Source organism: Colobus angolensis, unplaced genomic scaffold (genome assembly GCF_000951035.1).
Source record: "Colobus angolensis palliatus isolate OR3802 unplaced genomic scaffold, Cang.pa_1.0 Scaffold58, whole genome shotgun sequence".
Classification (NCBI taxonomy): Eukaryota; Metazoa; Chordata; class Mammalia; order Primates; family Cercopithecidae; genus Colobus; species Colobus angolensis.
The window spans coordinates 1,088,410-1,106,822 of record NW_012119376.1 but is presented as its reverse complement, the minus strand read 5'-3'; the positions used below and the strand labels follow the sequence as shown (position 1 = coordinate 1,106,822).

At 41.9% G+C, this 18,413-nt stretch overlaps 1 protein-coding gene across 1 annotated transcript in view; it reads left to right on the top strand.

Moving 5' to 3' along the window:
* The first annotated feature begins 3,502 nt into the window (after nucleotides 1-3,502).
* LTV1 (LTV1 ribosome biogenesis factor) overlaps nucleotides 3,503-18,413 on the top strand; it is a 19,442-nt gene continuing 4,531 nt past the window's right edge. The window contains exons 1-6 of the mRNA XM_011962174.1: nucleotides 3,503-3,704; nucleotides 4,709-4,840; nucleotides 6,242-6,415; nucleotides 10,306-10,393; nucleotides 16,978-17,119; nucleotides 17,420-17,703. Of these exons, the coding sequence (XP_011817564.1) occupies nucleotides 3,702-3,704; nucleotides 4,709-4,840; nucleotides 6,242-6,415; nucleotides 10,306-10,393; nucleotides 16,978-17,119; nucleotides 17,420-17,703 (823 nt within the window). The 5' untranslated portion in view covers nucleotides 3,503-3,701. The remainder of the gene's footprint in view (nucleotides 3,705-4,708; nucleotides 4,841-6,241; nucleotides 6,416-10,305; nucleotides 10,394-16,977; nucleotides 17,120-17,419; nucleotides 17,704-18,413) is intronic.

Sequence of the window (18,413 nt, the reverse complement as noted above, 5' to 3'; positions counted from 1 at the left end):
CTCACTAGTGAGATGACCCCAGTACCTCAGTTCAAAATGCAGAAATCACCGGTCTTCTGTGTCCTTCGCGCTAGGAGTTGGAGACTGGAGCTGTTCCTATTCGGCCATCTTGCTCCGCCCCAATTTTTGTACTTTTTAGTAGAGACAGGGTTTTGCTATGTTGGCCAGGCTGATCTCGAACTCCTGGCCTCAGGTGATCCACCCGTCTTGGCCTCCCAAAGTGCTGGGATTACAGGTATGTGCTACCGTGCCCGGCCCATCGAAGGATTTTATACAGGGAAGTGACCTGAGTTTAAAATGATAAATTTGATAAAATGAGTAATGAAGTGATATATGTGGATATTTAGAAAGTAGGATGAACAGAATTTGCTGGTTGACTGCCTCAGGGAGGTAGTATAGTATATGGATAAGGGAATGGCCTTCCTAAACAAGCCTGATGGACTACACTTCTAGGCTTTTCTACTTACTGTGTGACCTTAAGTAAATAACTTCAATTCTCTGAACCTCAGATTTCACATCTGCAAGATTGGTTTAGTGTCATTTAATTGTACTTCACTGGCTTGCTGAAGGAATTAGATATCATGAATAAAAAGTGCTTCGCACTGTGTGTTTAGTGTTTAGAATGATAAATATATAAAGTAAGCAGGCTGGCCACGGTGGCCTGTAATCCCAACACTTTGGAAGGCTGAGGTGAGAGGCTCACTTGAGTCCAGGAGTTCAAGACTAGTCTGGGCAACACAGTGAGACCCCTATCTCTACAAAAAATAAAAACATTAGCCGGGCATAGTGGCACACACCTGTGGTCCCGGCTACTCAGGATGCTGAGGTGAGAGGATTGCTTGAGCCCAGGAGGTCGGGCTGCAGTAAACCATGTTTACACCACTGCACTCCAGCCTGGTTGACAGATCAAGATCCTGTCTCAGGGGAAAAAAAAAAAATGCAGAACATTACTCAGAAGAAAAAAAAAACAAAAACAAACAAGCAACATGATTAGGTGGCCAGGCACTAGTCAGGCTCCTTAGGTTTAAATCTCTGCTCTGCCATTTACTAGTGGTATGAGAAAGCATATCAATCCGTTCTCACACTGCTAATAAAGACATACCGGAGACTGGGTAATTTATAAAGAAAAAGAGGTTTAATGGACTCAGAGTTCCACGTGGTGGGGAGGCCTCACAATCATGGCAGAAGGCAAAAGGCACGTCTTACATGGCAGCAAACAAAAGAGAATGAGAGCCAAATGAAAGGGGAAACCTCTTATAAAACCATCAGATCTCATGAGACTTATTTACTACCACAAGAACAGTATGGGAGAAACCACCCCCATGATTCAGTTATCTCCCACTGGGTCCCTCTCACAACACATGGGAATTATGAGAGTTACAATTCAAGATGAGATTTGGGTGAGGACACAGCCAAACCATATCAGAAGGTAACTTTCTTATGCTTTTGACCTGAAGAAAGATGAGGCGCATAAGGGTTTCAGCCTGCAGGGTGGCCTTTCTGACAGGCTGGGAATACCCTCCAGCCAGAAGCCAAAAACATACATTCTGAGGGAGGAGCAAAGTGAAAGGGAGCAGGGTGGCAGAATACACATATTTAATAAGCTATAGGAGGAATCATTAATATTTATGAAGGGAGAAACATGTAAATGTGCAATTGAGCTTCATTACCCCTTCATGGGTCCTAGGTACAAAAAATGGGGCATCAGCATGATCTGAAGAGTTTTCAGCCTCTGATGTCAAAAGGTGTAGTAGAGGCCAATAAAACCCACACTGTGCATGCTCTGTAGATTGGACAAAAACCACCCCATGGTGGGTAGTCTGTTAGGCAAAAAAGGAAGGGCAGCAACAGGCTGATATCAGTGGTGGAGTCTTTTGAAAGGAATGGTTTCTGTTTATCCCTTAGGGAAGAAAGCCTGATCCTGGTTAGTGACGGAGGGGATATAACAAGGCAAAGCAAGAACTCAGTTTTCAAGGTTATTCTGGGTCCCCTTGGCCAAAAGGGAGTCCGTTCAGTCAGCTGGGGGGCTTAGTACTTAATTTGTATTTCTCTTGCCTCACTTTAAGGATTTGTAGGATGCTGAAGATAATTGCATCTCTTTCATAGTGTTGCAGTGAGGATGAAATGAGATGATGCAGATAAAGTGCCAGAACATTAATTCATTTAAATAAATACTTACTGAGCATATATGCCCCATGCGTCAGGCCCCTGAGAATACAGCAGTAAACACAATTGATTGAAAGGAAATAAAAACTGCCCTCTTGGATCTCTTAATTGTATATAACAAATAATAACAACAAATCTCTGGCACATAGGAGTGCTATGTATTATCTCTGTTACAAAGCAATATCCCAAGACAAGTTTTATGGTCCTAACCTAAATTATTTCTATAATTTTTTTTTCTGAGACAGAGTTTCGCTCTTGTCACCCAGGCTGGAGTGCAATGGCATGGTCTCAGCTCACTGCAACCCCCGCCTCCTAGGTTCAAGCTATTCTACTGCCTCAACCTCGGAGGTAGTTGGGATTACAGGCGCCTGCCTCCGCACCTGGCTAATTTTTGTATTTTTAGTAGAGACGGGGTTTCATCACGTTGGCTAGGCTGGTTTTGAACTCCTGACCTCAGGTGATCCACCCGCTTCGGCCTCCCAAAGTGCTGGGATGACAGGCATGAGCCACTGCGCCCGGCCTACTTCTATAATTTTTATTGTAGTAAAAGGGTAATACTCCACAAATACAGTGGTAATGCCTACGGCATAAAGACGTAATCCAAGGCAACTCATTCATTGAGAGGTCACCAGAAACTGGGAAGTGGGGGAAACAAATTTGAAAAAAAGGCCTGCTGATGAAAGTGATTGCATTTACCACACACATTTGTCCAAGAAAAGCTATGTCAATGCGCCAACACCGGCCTGAAGTCTTCCTAACAATGCGTGCTTATAGCCTATTTGTTTAAACGGTGAGAGTTAACATTCAAACACCAGAGATTCTGAATCTATTTCATTAGTTCAAATGCCTCTACAGTTAACAGAGTCTCGGGGGTTTGGTTAACAGGGCACATGAAAGCAGTTTATGAAACAGTGGAAAATAAAACCTGATCAAGTCTGACGCAGTCTATAAAGGCAAGGCCCCGGCCTCCGTTGCTGCGGCAACCGACTCCGCCACCACCCGGAGAGGGAACCTGAAACTTGGCGACCCCAGCACCCCAGTGGGGTGGTCGCCTCCCTTCCGTGTCCGTGGCTTTGTTTTATGGTTGGGAATAGGTAAGGGACACAAGTCAACGGCGATGCTGGATTCGTCCCCTCTGGTCTCCGTTGAGGGAGTTATAAAAGGAGGTTCGTCCACAAGCAGAAACCCCTCTGTAGCGCCTCAACGCTAAAGAGCCCCGCCATTCCCTTTCCCCGGCGGGAGACTAAAGGCCGGAAAAACACAGCCAGCTCAGGGTGGGGAGCTAAGCTAGCCCCACCTCCCGGTAGCTTCTCGCGATCGTGTAGACGCAGCGAGTTACGTAACTTCCGGTCACGACCCATCAGCTCCTCGGCGATTGGTCCATTTCCATGACTGGGTGACGTTATCGCCGGGTGCTGGGGTCGCACGTGTGGCGAGGCTACAGAGGCGGCCTTGGGCTGGGGCTTGGTCTCCCCGCCGGACTTCGAGGGTATCTTCGCCGCCCCTGTTGGGGGTGAGCGCCGCGCGGCTGCAGCATGGTGAGCAAGCCTTACTTGTTTCGGCGGCCGGGCGCTGCGGTTTTGCAGAGGCCAGGCTGCTTCCTGTAACGCCTTGGCTGTTGCGGCCTGGGTCTGGGTCGTGCCAGAGGCTGCTTGCGGCACATTACTCTGAAATGGGCCATCCTCGCCACCCCGGGCATTCTTTGCTAATTGCAGTCTCGCACCGCCGAGCCTCCTTGCGATGTGGCCCGGAGAGGAGAATGGCCTCTTTTTTACCCCTGGGAGCCTGCAGCCCTGTGCGCTTTCTGTTAGCTAAAAGCTTGTGACTGCGGACACAAACGCACCACCCTGTGCTTCTTGGGGGTCGAGCAGAGGGAGCTGCTGGTCTCCCTCAGCGTTGGAGTGGCAGGTGTCTGCCTGTCTGTTTGCTCTGAGAAAGGGAACTTGTGGGAGAGCATAAGATTGGGCCCAAAGTAAAGCCACTTAATTGGTTTCACAGTTTAGAGAATCAAAATTGAATAGCGAATTACTAATGTAGTAGTGGATGATGGATCTTATTAAACTTTAGCTGTTTGTATCGTGATTTTATTTGCTGGTTGGTAGATGCCCTATGTGGAGCTGTCTACTCCAAATTATGTTGTGGCAGGCTTCTTGTCATTCTGGTTCAGTCTGCCAGGGGCCTTCCCTGAGCAGCCAGTGTAAAGTAGCTTTTAAGTCATTTTCACGTCACTGCCTTATATGTTTTCACCGGAAATTATCTTGATTTTCTTGCTAAGAACAGGGACTTTATCTGACTTTCCCACTTCTGTATTCTCAGTTCCCATAACAAGGTCTGGCACAAAGTAGGTGCTCAAGGAATGTATGTTGAAGGAAGGTTAAGTATGGATTCTACAGAACACAGCTGATGTTGCCTGCCCTAGAAGTGTAGATTTTTAAAAAGTATTTATCTTTAACATGACTACTAAAGATGGATATGTGAACTATGGAATTGTTCTCTGTCGTTCTGTTTTGTTTGAACTAATTGTGATTTTGTTCCTTTGAAGCCTCACAGGAAGAAAAAGCCCTTTATAGAGAAGAAGAAAGCTGTGTCTTTTCACTTGGTCCACCGGAGCCAACGAGATCCTTTAGCAGCAGATGAGACTGCACCCCAGAGGGTTCTATTGCCCACACAAAAAGTAGGTCCTGTTATTTAGCCAGTCAGTTTGTAGGTAGATAATAGTTTTTTTGTGTTTTTGTTTCTTTTTCTTAAGTAGATAGTCTCGGCATGTTGCCCAGGCTGGTCTCGAACTCCTGGGCTCAAGCAGTCCTCCCAGCTTGGCCCTCAGAAGTGCTGGGATTACAGGCATGAGCCACCGCGCCCGGCCATGTTAATAGTTTTAATAAATTGTTAAGTCAGCTGTTATTCTCAGATAACTTATATTCTGGGAAATAATCTATAAGTTAATTTTCAATACAATTTGCTGATTTTTACATCATTCGTGTTATTTTGATTGGGAAGACAAAGATCTTTATTAGAGATGTTTAAATGAGCAAATCTTGTAGAATAATGGTAAATATTTACCAAAGCACCAGCTACAATGTGGCATGATGTTATTTGGGGCACCCTTATATACTCAAACTGTGCTTTCTCTAAGATCCTGCCGTTTTATAACCACAAACTGCATTTTGCCTCCTGGTTGCTCATCTTAGGAAATGATTAGCTTGGTTAGCTCAGGGAACTTTGCAAGGGAGCCTCGAAAAGATTGACTTAATGTTAGACTCTACTTATTAAGTGTAGATATTGTGAAACAGAGTGTTGGGAAACAGAGTATTGGGGGACATGGGCCATGTTTAGCTTTTCAGTAAAACCAGTTTTATTGTATGTTGAGAAGGTTTTTTTTTTTTTGCATATAAATACAAGAAATTGTACTTACCTTTCAAGGCACCCAAATATCTGTTGCCCAGGCTGGCATGCAAAGTGGCTCCATCTCAGCTCGCTGCAGCTTCTACCTCTTGGGCTCAAGCGATCCTCCCACCTTAGCCTCCAGAGTAGCCGGTACTACAGGCACATGCCACCGGGCCTGGCTGATTTTTAAAAGTGTTTTGTAGAAACGAGGTGTCACTATGTTGTCCAGTCTGGTCTTGAACTCCTAGGCTCAAGTGATCCTCCTACCTCAGCCTCCCAAAGTGCTGGGATTATAGGCATGAGCCACTGCACCTGGCCCCCCAAGTCTTTTCTTATAACCCTCCAAATAGACGATAAAATAAGTTGTATGTATATTTTGTGACTCAGAATGTTGCACATAAATGTCTAGCAGAAGGAGCAATTATTATTTATTTTTATTGCCCTTTTGAAAGTATGAGTGTTTTCGTTCCATTTTAATGTTATGTAGCACTCTGGTTTTGAAGCTGTACATTTCCTGTTTGTCAAGAATTGTCTTTTTCCCATCAGCCAAAACGTTCATGTGCCATCTGCTTCCTACTTGGAAAGCTATACTCATTGTAATATTCCCTTGCCTTATCCTTGGAAGGTGTACTGATTCCATTTTGTTTATAGATAAACAGTGAAGAAAGTACTAATTCCATTTTGTTTATAGATAGGCAGTGAGGAAAGGCGAGCAGAACAGAGGAAGTATGGAGTGTTCTTTGATGATGACTATGACTACCTGCAGCACCTGAAGGAACCATCTGGGCCCTCAGAGCTTATTCCCTCAAGTACCTTCAGTGCACACAACCGGAGAGAGGAGAAAGAAGAATCGCTAGTCATTCCAGTAAGGCTTTTCAGCAATTTAAGTGTGGGAGTGAGGTGAAGAAATCATTTTTAAATCAAGATAACTGTTTGGGGCAAGAAATGGTGTCCATATGAAGAGCACAAAGATAGACCATGCCTCCACTTAAAATTATGTATGTGTATGCACGTGTGTACCATCAGGAGAGAGAGAATAGGTCACCTCTTCTCTGGTGGCAGGTGTCAACGCAACAGCCTTTTTATAGGTTTAGAACTTTCGATTGATAGACATGGCTATGTTAGACAGCACTTTTCAATAGGAGAAAAGCAGCTGACATTCTACATGTTAACAACATAACTGTTTCAGGATCATAAACTCTGTTCTAAGATAGGACTTAACTTTTATGGAATATTTAGATCTTTAACACTTTTGTAAAAGCTGCAGGCTACTCATAAGCAAACAGAATGAGTGGATGATAATAACATTCCTGTCTTGTAAACTAATGTTCGGTCCACTTTAATACTTTCTCTTTCAGGAGAAATGATAGTACGTCTTTATATGAAATTAGTGCTGTTAGTCTAAGTTCTGTTTTCTCTCCCGTTTATGTGAAGAATGCCCATGTTGTATGCCTTTGTGACCTTATTTTTAATTTGATGTAGAGTAAATTTCCCTGTGGAAACTTTTACATCACCTAGCACTTTAAAAAAAGGAGACACTCATTAGGTTTATAAGCAAAAGGTAAGAGATAGAAAGAGCACCAGTTTACCCTGCCCCTTATTCCCCAATTCTGTCATGGTCTAGGCATGCCTTTCCTTGGGGAAGATGTGATTGTAGTTCTTACAGGCAATAGCTGGTTGCTTAAGGAGACTTAGAAAGGTTAGGTTTCAGGATATCATCCCAAAGAAAGGTAGTAACTGCAGCTACTTCTTCACTAACTAGGTTGTGACTCTTTTGTAACGCCCCAAATCCCACCACATCTCTGTCATAGAGAACCAACTTCTTTGTTTCTTCTTCCTCAAGGCTTTATTGGTAGTAGGGACTTACTGGCTCACTTCCTTCTATAACCTATTGAGGGAGAGAAGGGGTTCCATAGTAGCTCAACTTGTTTATCTAAGGGAGAAAATTCTTAGTAAAGTCTTGGCTGGCTTGTATTGACCAGTACTTTTAATCCTTAATTCATTTTGAGTAAAAGCAATCACTAATTGATTTTTTAGCAGGATAAGGCGTTTAAATGGACAATTCAGTGATGTTTACAGGGACAACTGAATTGTATTTAAAAACAAAAGTGTCGTTGGTTTTCTGTACAACTATGAAAAAATATGGATTAGTCCCATGTACTTTTTTTACTTTAATTTGTAACACACTGCCAAATTCAAATAGATTAGAAATAATGAATAACCCCTAGAAACAGTGTGAGACAGTGTAAAAAGGCAGCATAGAAATGACTGATGCTTGAGCAGGCCCTGATTTTGACATGAAAGAAAGAGGGTGGTGCCATTGTGGAAAGTAGCTGGGCAAACACCATGTAGTTGAAAAGTACTGCAACCAATGAAAACACAGTACGCCTCTAAAAAAAAAGTAATTCCTCTTTAAACTCTAATCGTGTATGTGATTCTTTTCTTTCAAGATTTGAAAAATACCTCACAAAGGTAAATTCATTTAACACAAGCTGACCTTGTGTTTAACCCCAAACTTCTAAGGATAAATATCACAAAGGTATCTTTTTGAAAGCCTAAAGGCTAAAACGCTATGTAGATTTTACTATAATTTTAAGTAATTAATAATGTGTAATATACTTAAAAAACATTAAATTGTACATTTTAAATAGGCAAATTGTATGTGAATGATGTCTTAGTAAAGCTGTTTTCCTAAAAATATACTCTAAAGCAAAATAACAGATCTTTGCCCATGTTTATGCTACTGAGAAACTCATTTTGGAAGCCATAACATCTTGCTGTGTGTACACTGCCATATGTAGCCTTTACTCATGCTCCTCAGAGGCTTCCAATTCAGAGAGCTTTCTCAGTGAGCCAATGAGGATGCACATTCCAGCTTTGTGCCTCCTCCTGGGCTAAGGATAGGGCAGGTGGTAAGGTGCACAGAGATAAATAACACATGGTGGTTGTCCTCACGTTATCAACTGTTTGGTCAAGGAGAGGAAACAAGCATAAGAACTAGTCAGGGAATGTAGGCTAGCACATGTTTAAGTAGATTGCAGTGTGTGAAGAAGGTGGGGAGTTCACACAAGGGAAGTTCTAGGACAGTGATCAGAAAGAGCTTCATGTGGGAGGGTAGGAACTGAGCTGGCCGCCAAGTGGTGGGTACTGTTGACAGGAGAAGGAACTTTTTCAGTCAGGATGCTGAGACAGCTAACATTGTGGTTCAGTGTCAGGCACATGCATGCCAAGTAAAGTGTTTTGCATTATTACATGACTGAGGAATGAACTTGATTTGCATGGTCGTATAGAATAACTGAGAAATTTGGATACACAGAGTAGCCTTGATTTTATAGGGCCTTGAGAGCCAGGGCCTTAAATACAGAGTGAAAAATTGAGACCTGTTAGAAACTCAAGAAGGTCACATGATAAAACTATTAAAGGAGCTTAATCTAGCCATGGGTACGGAGGTTGTACTGGATATAGACTAGCTATATGAGCGGTTGCAGTCATTTATGTTTTGGTTAACTATAAATGAGATGATGCCCCCAAAGAATAGAGTGAAATCACTATAAGTAAGAGATTTCTAGGGGACATAGGACAGAGCAAAATGATTTATAACCACCCAAGGATTTAAGATAGCCAATTCATACAAGGGCTGTGCCATTACTAGAGATTAGGACGTTATCTCTAGTTTAAGAGGAAAAAGTTTGATTTTGTTTTGAAACTTCAGGCAAGTGGAGTTAAGAAACTCTGGGATTTGAATCCCAGAATCTCATTTACTGATCATTCTCAGGGAGGTGGACCATTTAAACTTTCTTAGTTTTCGTTCTTTTGCTAAAACATGGTGAAAACTCATGGGATCTGGGGGATAAATGGAATAATTTACTAGAGAAAGCGCTGTGATGAATTATAAAGAGTTGCTTTTGAGTTTATGATGGTATATACATGTTTTGTTTTTTTTTTTTTTGAGACGAAGGTTCGCTGTTTTTGCCCAGGCTGGAGTGCAATGGCGCGATCTCAGCTCACTGCAACCTCCGCCTCCCAGGTTCAAGCGATTCTCCTGCCTCAGCCTCCCGAGTAGCTGGGATTACAGGCATGTGCCACCATGCCTGGCTAATTTTGTATTTTTAGTAGAGACGGGGTTTCTCCATGTTGGTCAAGCTGGTCTTGAACTCCTGACCTCAGGTGATCCACCCGCCTGAGCCTTCCGAAGTGCTGGGATTACAGGCGTGAGCCACCGCGCCCGGCCACATGTTTAACATATATACAACCTGGAGCACAGGTGAGAGAACACAGAATGTAGTTGTAACAGTTTCCTAGGACTGCAGTAACAAATTAGCACAACCTAGATGACTTAAAACAACAGAAATTTCTTCCTTCGTGGTTTTGGAGGTCAGAAGTTTGAAATGAAAGTATCGGCAGAGTTGGGTTTTTTCTTGGGGGCTTAGAGGGAGAGGCTGTTGCATGGCTCATTCCTAACTTCTGAAGGTTACCAGTGATCATTCCTTGGAGTTCCTTGCCTTATAGAGGCCTCACTCCAGTCTGCTGTCATCTGCACATGGCATTCTCCCCTGTGAGTCTCTGTCCTCATTGGTCTCGTTATAGGACCATGGTCCAGTAAGACCTCATCTTATAGTTGAGAGGACCATATTTCAAATATGGTCATAGTCTGAGGTTCTGGATGGACATTGATTTTGGGGGGACTTCAACCCAGTACACTAGTTAAGAAGTATTTCCAAATAAACCTAACCATTGTGCAATTTCTTTTTCAAGAGCACTGGAATTAAGTTGCCTTCATCAGTGTTTGCTTCGGAGTTTGAGGAAGATGTTGGATTGTTAAATAAAGCAGCTCCAGTTTCAGGTATTTTTAGTTCCTTTATCTTTTTATGTGGATAAATGTATTTTGCAAAACATAAATGGTGTAGGATTTTTCTATCCCCTTTGAAGTATGGAAACAATTGAGATATGTCTGGAATTCAGATCAGGGATTATTAGGAAGGGATGAGTGTGATCTTTGTATTTTTGTATTCCTACCATCAAATCCTTGTATCTTTTGAGTTCCTGTTTGGAGAAGAAAGTGGGGAAACTATTCTTGGTAATCTAGTAGGGGAATTGTAACCTTCACGTAACCTCTTACAAACATAGTGGTATTCATTATTCATTACTTGTAGTGTAATTTTGAAAAATAATCTGTTGTCTTTCAGAGTTTCTCCCAAGAGCATACAGGTATTTTTATAGAAGTTCATTTTACCATCTACACATATATTGGGGGAAAATGTTTTTAATTTTTAGTACCAACATTATATTTCAGAACAAACACAAAAGTTCACAGAAGTGGTGTTGGTATTTTCTCCTGAGTTGCCTTAATTATTAACTAACACCTGTCCTGTGACATTCATTCATTAATTTATTCTACAGATTTTTGAGTTGCCACTGTCTGTGTGGTAGGGCCTTGGGTTAAAACAGAATCAAGCATGGTCTCGGACCCAAAAATTTACCTCGCTTGGGAAAAATAAACAGTAAATGATAAATTACAGTATAGATAGATAATACTAGTGGGGTGAGGAGTACCAATCCCAGCCTCACAGAGTTGAGCAAGGCTTTCTAAAGGAGGTGATGTCTAGTTTGTTTCTTAAGTAAAAGTTAGGTAGATAGAAGAAGGAGGGGAGGGGTGGGGACAAGAGAATGTTCCAGACAGTGGACTGTATGTGCTAAGGCAACAGAACATGAATATAGGTGACTGTACACATTTTAGCAGGCCCAGAAGGAAGGATATGGATTAAAAAGAAATGAGGCCGGAGGGTTAAGCAATGGCCATGTAGCAGAGGGTGTTGGAGGCCATGTCAGATGATAAATTTGGAGTTGAAAATTTGTCTTGAACTTGAGTTTTGTTGTTGTTGTTTGTTTTCATTTTCTCCTTGTGGAGCTGGGCTAACTCCTGAGCAGTGTGCCTAGAGTCAGCCTAGTATTTTTATAGATGGAAGGATATATCTGAATAAACAGGTAGATATTTATTAAAATCTCATAGTCAGAAAAGACAAAGTATAACAGTCTAAAAATTATTCATTTGAGTTACTTTTAACAGGTGAATTTAAAGCCCAGTTTCTTCCTGCAGACAAAACCTTTGAATTATGCTAGACAAGGTTAAATATAGATGTATAATGGAACAGTATTTGTACCAGTGGATATTAAAAGGAGAAGCATCATTGCTTTTTTCTTTTCTTTTTTTTTTTTTTTTTTTTAGTTATACAAGTCCTGGGATATATGTGCAGAATGTGCAGGTTTGTTACATAGGTATACACATGTCATGGTGGTTTTGCTGCATCCATCAACCCATCATCTACATTAGGCATTTCTCCTAATGCTATCCCTCCCCTATCCCCCCCATCCCCCAACAAGTCCCAGTGTGTGATATTCCCCTCCCTGTGTCCATGTGTTCTCAATTGTTCAACTCCCTCTTATGAGTAAGAGCATGCAGTGTTTGGTTTTCTGTTCCTGTGTTAGTTTGCTGAGAATTATGGTTTCCAGCTTCATCCATGTCCCTGCAAAGGACATGAACTCGTCCTTTTTTATGGCTGCATAGTATTCCATGGTGTATATGTGCCACATTTTCTTTATCCAGTCTATCATTGGTGAGCATTTAAGCTGGTTCCAAGTCTTTGCTATTGTGAACAGTGCTGCAGTAAACCTACGTGTGCATGTGTCTTTATAGTAGAATGATTTATTATCCTTTGGGTATATACCCAGTAATGGGATTATTGAGTCAAATGGTGTTTCTGGTTCTGGATCCTTGAGGAATCACCACACTGTCTTCCACAATGGTTGAACTAATTTACACTCCCACCAACAATGTAAAAGCGTTCCTATTTCTCCACATCCACTCCAGAATCTGTTGTTTCCTGACTTTTTAATGATTGCCATTCTAACTGGAGTGAGATGGTATCTGCTTGTGGTTTTGATTTGCGTTTCTCTAATGAGCAGTGGTTTGTAGTTCTCCTTAAAGAGGTCCTTCACATCCCTTGTAAGTTGTATGCCTAGTTATTTTATTCTCTTTGTAGCTATTGTGAATGGGAGTTCACTCATGATTTGGCTCCCTATTATTGGTGTATAGGAATGCTTGTGATTTTTGCACATTGATTTTGTATCCTGAGACTTTGCTGAAGTTGCTTATCAGCTTAAGGAGATTTTGGGCTGAGATGATGGGGTTTTCTAAATAGACAGCCATGTCATCTGCAAACAGAGACAATTTGACTTCCTCTCTTCCTATTTGAATACCCTTTATTTCTTTCTTTTGCCTGATTGCCCTGGCCAGAACTTCCAATACTATGTTGAATACGAGTGGTGAGAGAGGGCATCCTTGTCTTGTGCCAGTTTTCAAAGAAATGCTTCCAGCTTTTGCCCATTCAGATGATACTGGCTGTGGGTTTGTCATAAATAGCTCTTACTATTTTGAGATACGTTCCATCAATACCTAGTTTATGGAGAGTTTTTAGCTTGAAAGGGGTGTTGAATTTTATTGAAGGCCTTTTCCGCATCTGTTGAGATAATCGTGTGGTTTTTGTCATTGGTTCTGTTACGTAATGGATGACATTGAACCAGGCTTGTGTCCCAGGGATGAAGCCGACTTGATTGTGGTGGATAAGCTTTTTGATATGCTGCTGGATTTGTTTTGCCAGTTTTTTATTGACAATTTTCACATTGATGTTCATCAGGGATATTGGCCTGAAATTTTCTTTTTTTGTTGTGTCTCTGCCAGGTTTTGGTATCAGGATGATGCTGGCCTCATAAAATGAGTTAGGGAGGAGTCCCTCTTTTTCTATTGTTTGGAATAGTTTCAGAAGGAGTGGTACCAGCTCCTCTCTGTACCTCTGGTGGAATTTGGCTATGAATCTGTCTGGTCCTGGGCTTCTCTTTTGGTTGGTAGGCTATCACTGCCTCAATTTCAGAACTTGTTATTGGTCTATTCAGAGATTCGACTTCTTCCTGGTTTAGTCTCGGGAGGGTGTATGCATCCAGGGATATATCCATTTCTTCTAATTTTCTAGTTTATTTGCATAGAGGTGTTATATAGTATTCTCTGATGGTAGTTTGTATTTCTATGGGATCAGTGGGGAAATCCACTTTATCATTTTTTGTTGTGTCTATTTGAGTCTTCTCTCTTTTCTTCTTTTATTAGTCTGACTAGCAGTTAATCTTTTCAAAACACCAGCTCCTGGATTCATTGGTTTTTTTGAAGGGTTTTTTGTGTCTCTATCTACTTCAGTTCTGCTGTGTTTTAGTTATGTCTTGTCTTCTACTAGGTTTTATATTTGTTTGCTCGTGTTTCTCTAGTTCTTTTAATTGTGATGTTAGGGTGTCGATTGTAGATCTTTCCTCCTTTCTTCTGTGGGAATTTAGTGCTATAAATTTCCCCCTAAACACTGCTTTAGCTGTGTCCCAGAGATTCTGGTATGTTGTGTCTTTGTTCTCATTGGTTTCAAAGAACTTATTTATTTCTACCTTAATTTTGTTATTTACCCAGTAGTCATTCAGGAGCAGGTTGTTCAGTTTCCAAGTAGTTGTGCAATTTTGAGTGGATTTCTTAATCTTGAGTTCTAATTTGATTGCACTGTGGTCTGAGAGACTGTTACGAGTTCTGTTCTTTTGCATGTGCTGAGGAGTGTTTTACTTAAGTTATATGGTCAATTTTAGGATAAGTGCGATGTGGTGCTGAGAAGAATGTATATTTTGTTGATTTGGGGTGGAGAGTTTTGTCGCTGTCTATAAGGTCCACTTGGTCCAGAGCTGAGTTCAAGTCCTGAAGATTGCTGTGAATTTTCTGTCTCGTTGATCTGTCTAATATTGACAATGGAGTGTTAAAGTCTCCCATTATTATTATTTGGGAGTCTAAGTCTCTTTGTAGGTCTCTTAGAACATGCTTTATGAATCTGGGTGCTCCCATATTAGGTGCATATATATTTAGGATAGTTAGCTCTTCTTGTTGCATTGTTCCTTTTACCATTATGTAATGCCCTTCTTTGTGTTTTTTGATCTTTGTTGGTTTAAAGTCTGTTTTATCAGAGACTAGGATTGCAACCCTTGCAGTTTTTTGCTTTCTATTTGCTTGGTAAATAACCTCCATTCCTTTATTTTGAGTCTGTATGTGTCTTTGCACATGAGATGGGTCTCCTGAATACAGCACACTGATGGGTCTTGACTCTTTATCCAATTTGCCAATCTGTATCTTTTAGTTGGGACATTTAGCCCATTTACATTTAAGGTTAATATTGTAATGTGTTAGTTTGAGTCTGTCATTATGATGCTAGCTGGTTATTTTGCCTGTTATTTGATGCAGTTTCTTCATAGTATTGATGGTCTTTACTCTTTGTATGTTTTGCAGTGGCTGGTACCAGTTTTTCCTTTCCATATTTGGTGCTTCCTTCAGGAGCTCTTGTAAGGCAGGCCTGGTGGTGACAAAATCTCTTAGCATTTGCTTGTGTGGAAAGGATTTTATTTCTCCTTCACTTGTGAAACTTAGTTTGGCTGGATATGAGATTATGGGTTGAAAATTCTTTACTTTAAGAATGTTGAGTATTGTCCCCCACTCTCTTTTGGCTTGTAGGGTTTCTGCCGAGGGATCCGGTCTTAGTCTGATGGGCTTCTCTTTGTGGGTAACCTGACCTTTCTCTCTGGCTGCCCTTAACATTTTTTTCTTCATTTCAACCTTGGTGAATCTGACGATTATGTGTCTTGAGGTTGCTCTTCTCAAGGAGTATCTTTGTGGCATTCTCTGTATTTCTTGAATTTGAATGTTAGCCTGCCTTGCTAGGTTGCGGAAGTTCTCCTGGATAATATCCTGCAGAGTGTTTTCCAAGTTGGTTCCATTCTCCCTGTCACTTTCAGGTACATTAGTCAAATGTAGATTTGGTCTTTTCACATAGTCCCATATTTCTTGGAGGCTTTGTTCATTCCTTTTTTTTTTTTTTGAGACGGAGTCTCGCTCTGTCGCCCAGGCTGGAGTGTAGTGGCCAGATCTCAGCTCACTACAAGCTCCGCCTCCCGGGTTTGCCATTCTCCTGCCTCAGCCTCCCGAGTAGCCGGGACTACAGGCACCCGCCACCTTGCCCGGCTAGTTTTTTGTATTTTTTAGTAGAGACGGGGTTTCACCATGTTAGCCAGGATGGTCTCGATCTCCTGACCTCGTGATCTGCCCGTCTCGGCCTCCCAAAGTGCTGGGATTACAGGTTTGAGCCACCGCACGCGGCCTCATTCCTTTTCATTCTTTTTTCTCTAATCTTGTCTTCACGCTTTATTTCGTTAAGTTGATCTTCAATCGCTGATATCCTCTCTTCCACTCGGCTATTGTTATTTGTGTGTGCTTCACAAAGTTCTCTTACTGTGTTTTTCAGCTCCATCACGTCATTCATGTTCTTCTCTAAACTGGTGATTCTAGTTAGCAGTTCCTCTAACCTTTTTTCAAGGTTTTTAACTTCCTTGCATTGAGTTAGAACATGCCTCTTTAGCTTGGAGGAGTTTGTTATTACCCACCTTCTGAAGCATACTTCTGTCAATTCGTCAAACTCATTCTCCATCCAGTTTTGTTCCCTTGCTGGCGAGGAGTTGTGATCCTTTGAAGAGAAGAGGCATTCTGGTTTTTGGAATTTTCAGCCTTTTTGTGCTGGTTTTTCCTCATCTTCTTGGATTTATGTACCTTTGGTCTTTGTTGTTGGTGACCTTCAGATGGGGTTTCTGTGTGGACGTTCTTTTTGTTGATGTTGATGCTATTCCTTTCTGTTAGGTTTATTTCTAACAGACTACTCTGCTGCAGATCTGCTGGAGTTTGCTGGAGGTCCATTTCAGTCCCTGTTTGCCTGGATATCACCAGCGGAGGCTGCAGAACAGCAAAGGTTGCTGCTTGTTCCTTCCTCTGGACTGGGTATCACCAGCGGAGGCTGCAGAATAGCAAAGATTGCTGCTTGTTCCTTCCTCTGGAAGCTCTGTCCCAGAGGGGCACCCGCCAGATGACAACCAGAGCTCTCCTCTGTGAGGTGTCTGTCGACCCCTGATGGGAGGTGTCTCCCAGGCAGGAGGCATAGGGGTCAGGGACCCACTTGAGGAGGCAGTCTGTCCCTTAGCAGAGCTTGAGCACTGTGCCGGGAGATCTGCTCTCTTCAGAGTCAGCAGGCAGGAAGGTTTGAGTCTGCTGGAGCTGTGCCCACAGCCGCCCCTTCCCCCAAGTGCTCTGTCCCAGGGAGATGGGAGTTTTATTTATAAGTCCCTGACTGGGGCTGAGGCAGCATTTTTTTTTGTCTTGGAATGATCACTCTATTCTTCACTAGACTGAACTTAGTTCTTAATCATTCTTTTATCTTCAATATATTAATAGACTCTTGCTATCATAGGTCCTTATATGAATGAATTGTTGCTACTTTGGGAATTGTTGCTGAATTTTTGTTTTCCTTCTAGGACCTCGACTGGATTTTGATCCTGACATTGTTGCAGCTCTTGATGATGATTTTGACTTTGATGATCCAGATAATCTGCTTGAGGATGACTTTATTCTTCAGGCCAATAAGTCAACAGGAGAGGAAGAGAGAAGAGATATACCGTATGTGTGGTTTGTTTCAAAGCAGAGATGATGACCTAAGTGTTACTGCTTCAGTGGGATGGTAACCATAGAACGTTACAGTTGGAAGAGACCTTCAAGATCATTTAATCTGAGACTTCTGTATTTTAGAGCAGAAAATGTGAGATTTATAGCTTTTCCTACCAAACCGGATTGATCAAACACCCTCCTGCCTAGACAAGAACCTTTCCTGAAATACCTTCCAGTTTTACTTGTGTAAAGTGATTTTGTTCTGTTACTTTTTAAGTTGTTTTGGTAGGTAATTTATGACCTTTACTTTAGGAAATCTGAGAATGAAGATGACAGCGAGTGGGAAGATGTGGATGATGAGAAGGGAGATAGCAGTGATGACTATGACTCTGCAGGCCTATTGTCAGATGAAGATCGTATGTCTGTGCCCGGAAAAACCCACAGAGCTATAGCAGATCACTTGTTCTGGAGTGAGGAAACAAAAAGTCGCTTCACCGAGTATTCGATGACTTCCTCAGTCATGAGGAGAAATGAACAGCTGACCCTACATGATGAGAGGTTTGAGAAGGTAAGGTCCCCAAATAAGGGATGCTTTAGTACTATCTTATGATATATATATATATATATTTTAATACCTGTCAACTTTAGCCCAGGTTGAAGTGCTCACCAACCACAAAGTCAATCATAGGAAATTTGCAGCTATCCAGCTATAGGTTCATGTAGCCAGCATAAAGCAGAAGGGTATCAGTGCAGTACAGGAGCACAAAGACTGCAAAGGGAGCATTGAACTGTGCAGAAGAAGAGTAATCGCCTAGGAGGATGTGACTTTTCCAATTGATATCACACGCTTACACCTGGAGGTGATTCAAATGATGCCTCATTCAACCTGAATGGATAACCAAAAGTAGCTGTAATCGTTTTATTCTCAGTAACTGTGGTAGGACAACTCACATGAGTTTCTATTTGGCCCTTAAAACCCCCAGAAGTGGCCCTGAAAACCCCCATCATCTCTAATGTTGTGCTTCTTTATTGTGTGTGTCATACAGATTTGTCTCAGATTAGAATGTGAATTCCCCAAGGGCAGAGAGTTTTTTGTATTTTGCTCACGGATACATCCGAAAGCCTAAAATGGTGTCTTGGCATGTAGTAGAAGTTTAAAGTGTTCCATAAATGATAAATGTATGAAGGAATAGTTTCCTTCAAGGTGAATCTAAAGATAGAAGCAATCCAGTAGAGGACCTTGATGAAGCCAAGCGGGTTGAGGTTGATCTGGAAGCTGGACCATCCTCTGGCCAAGTCAACCTCC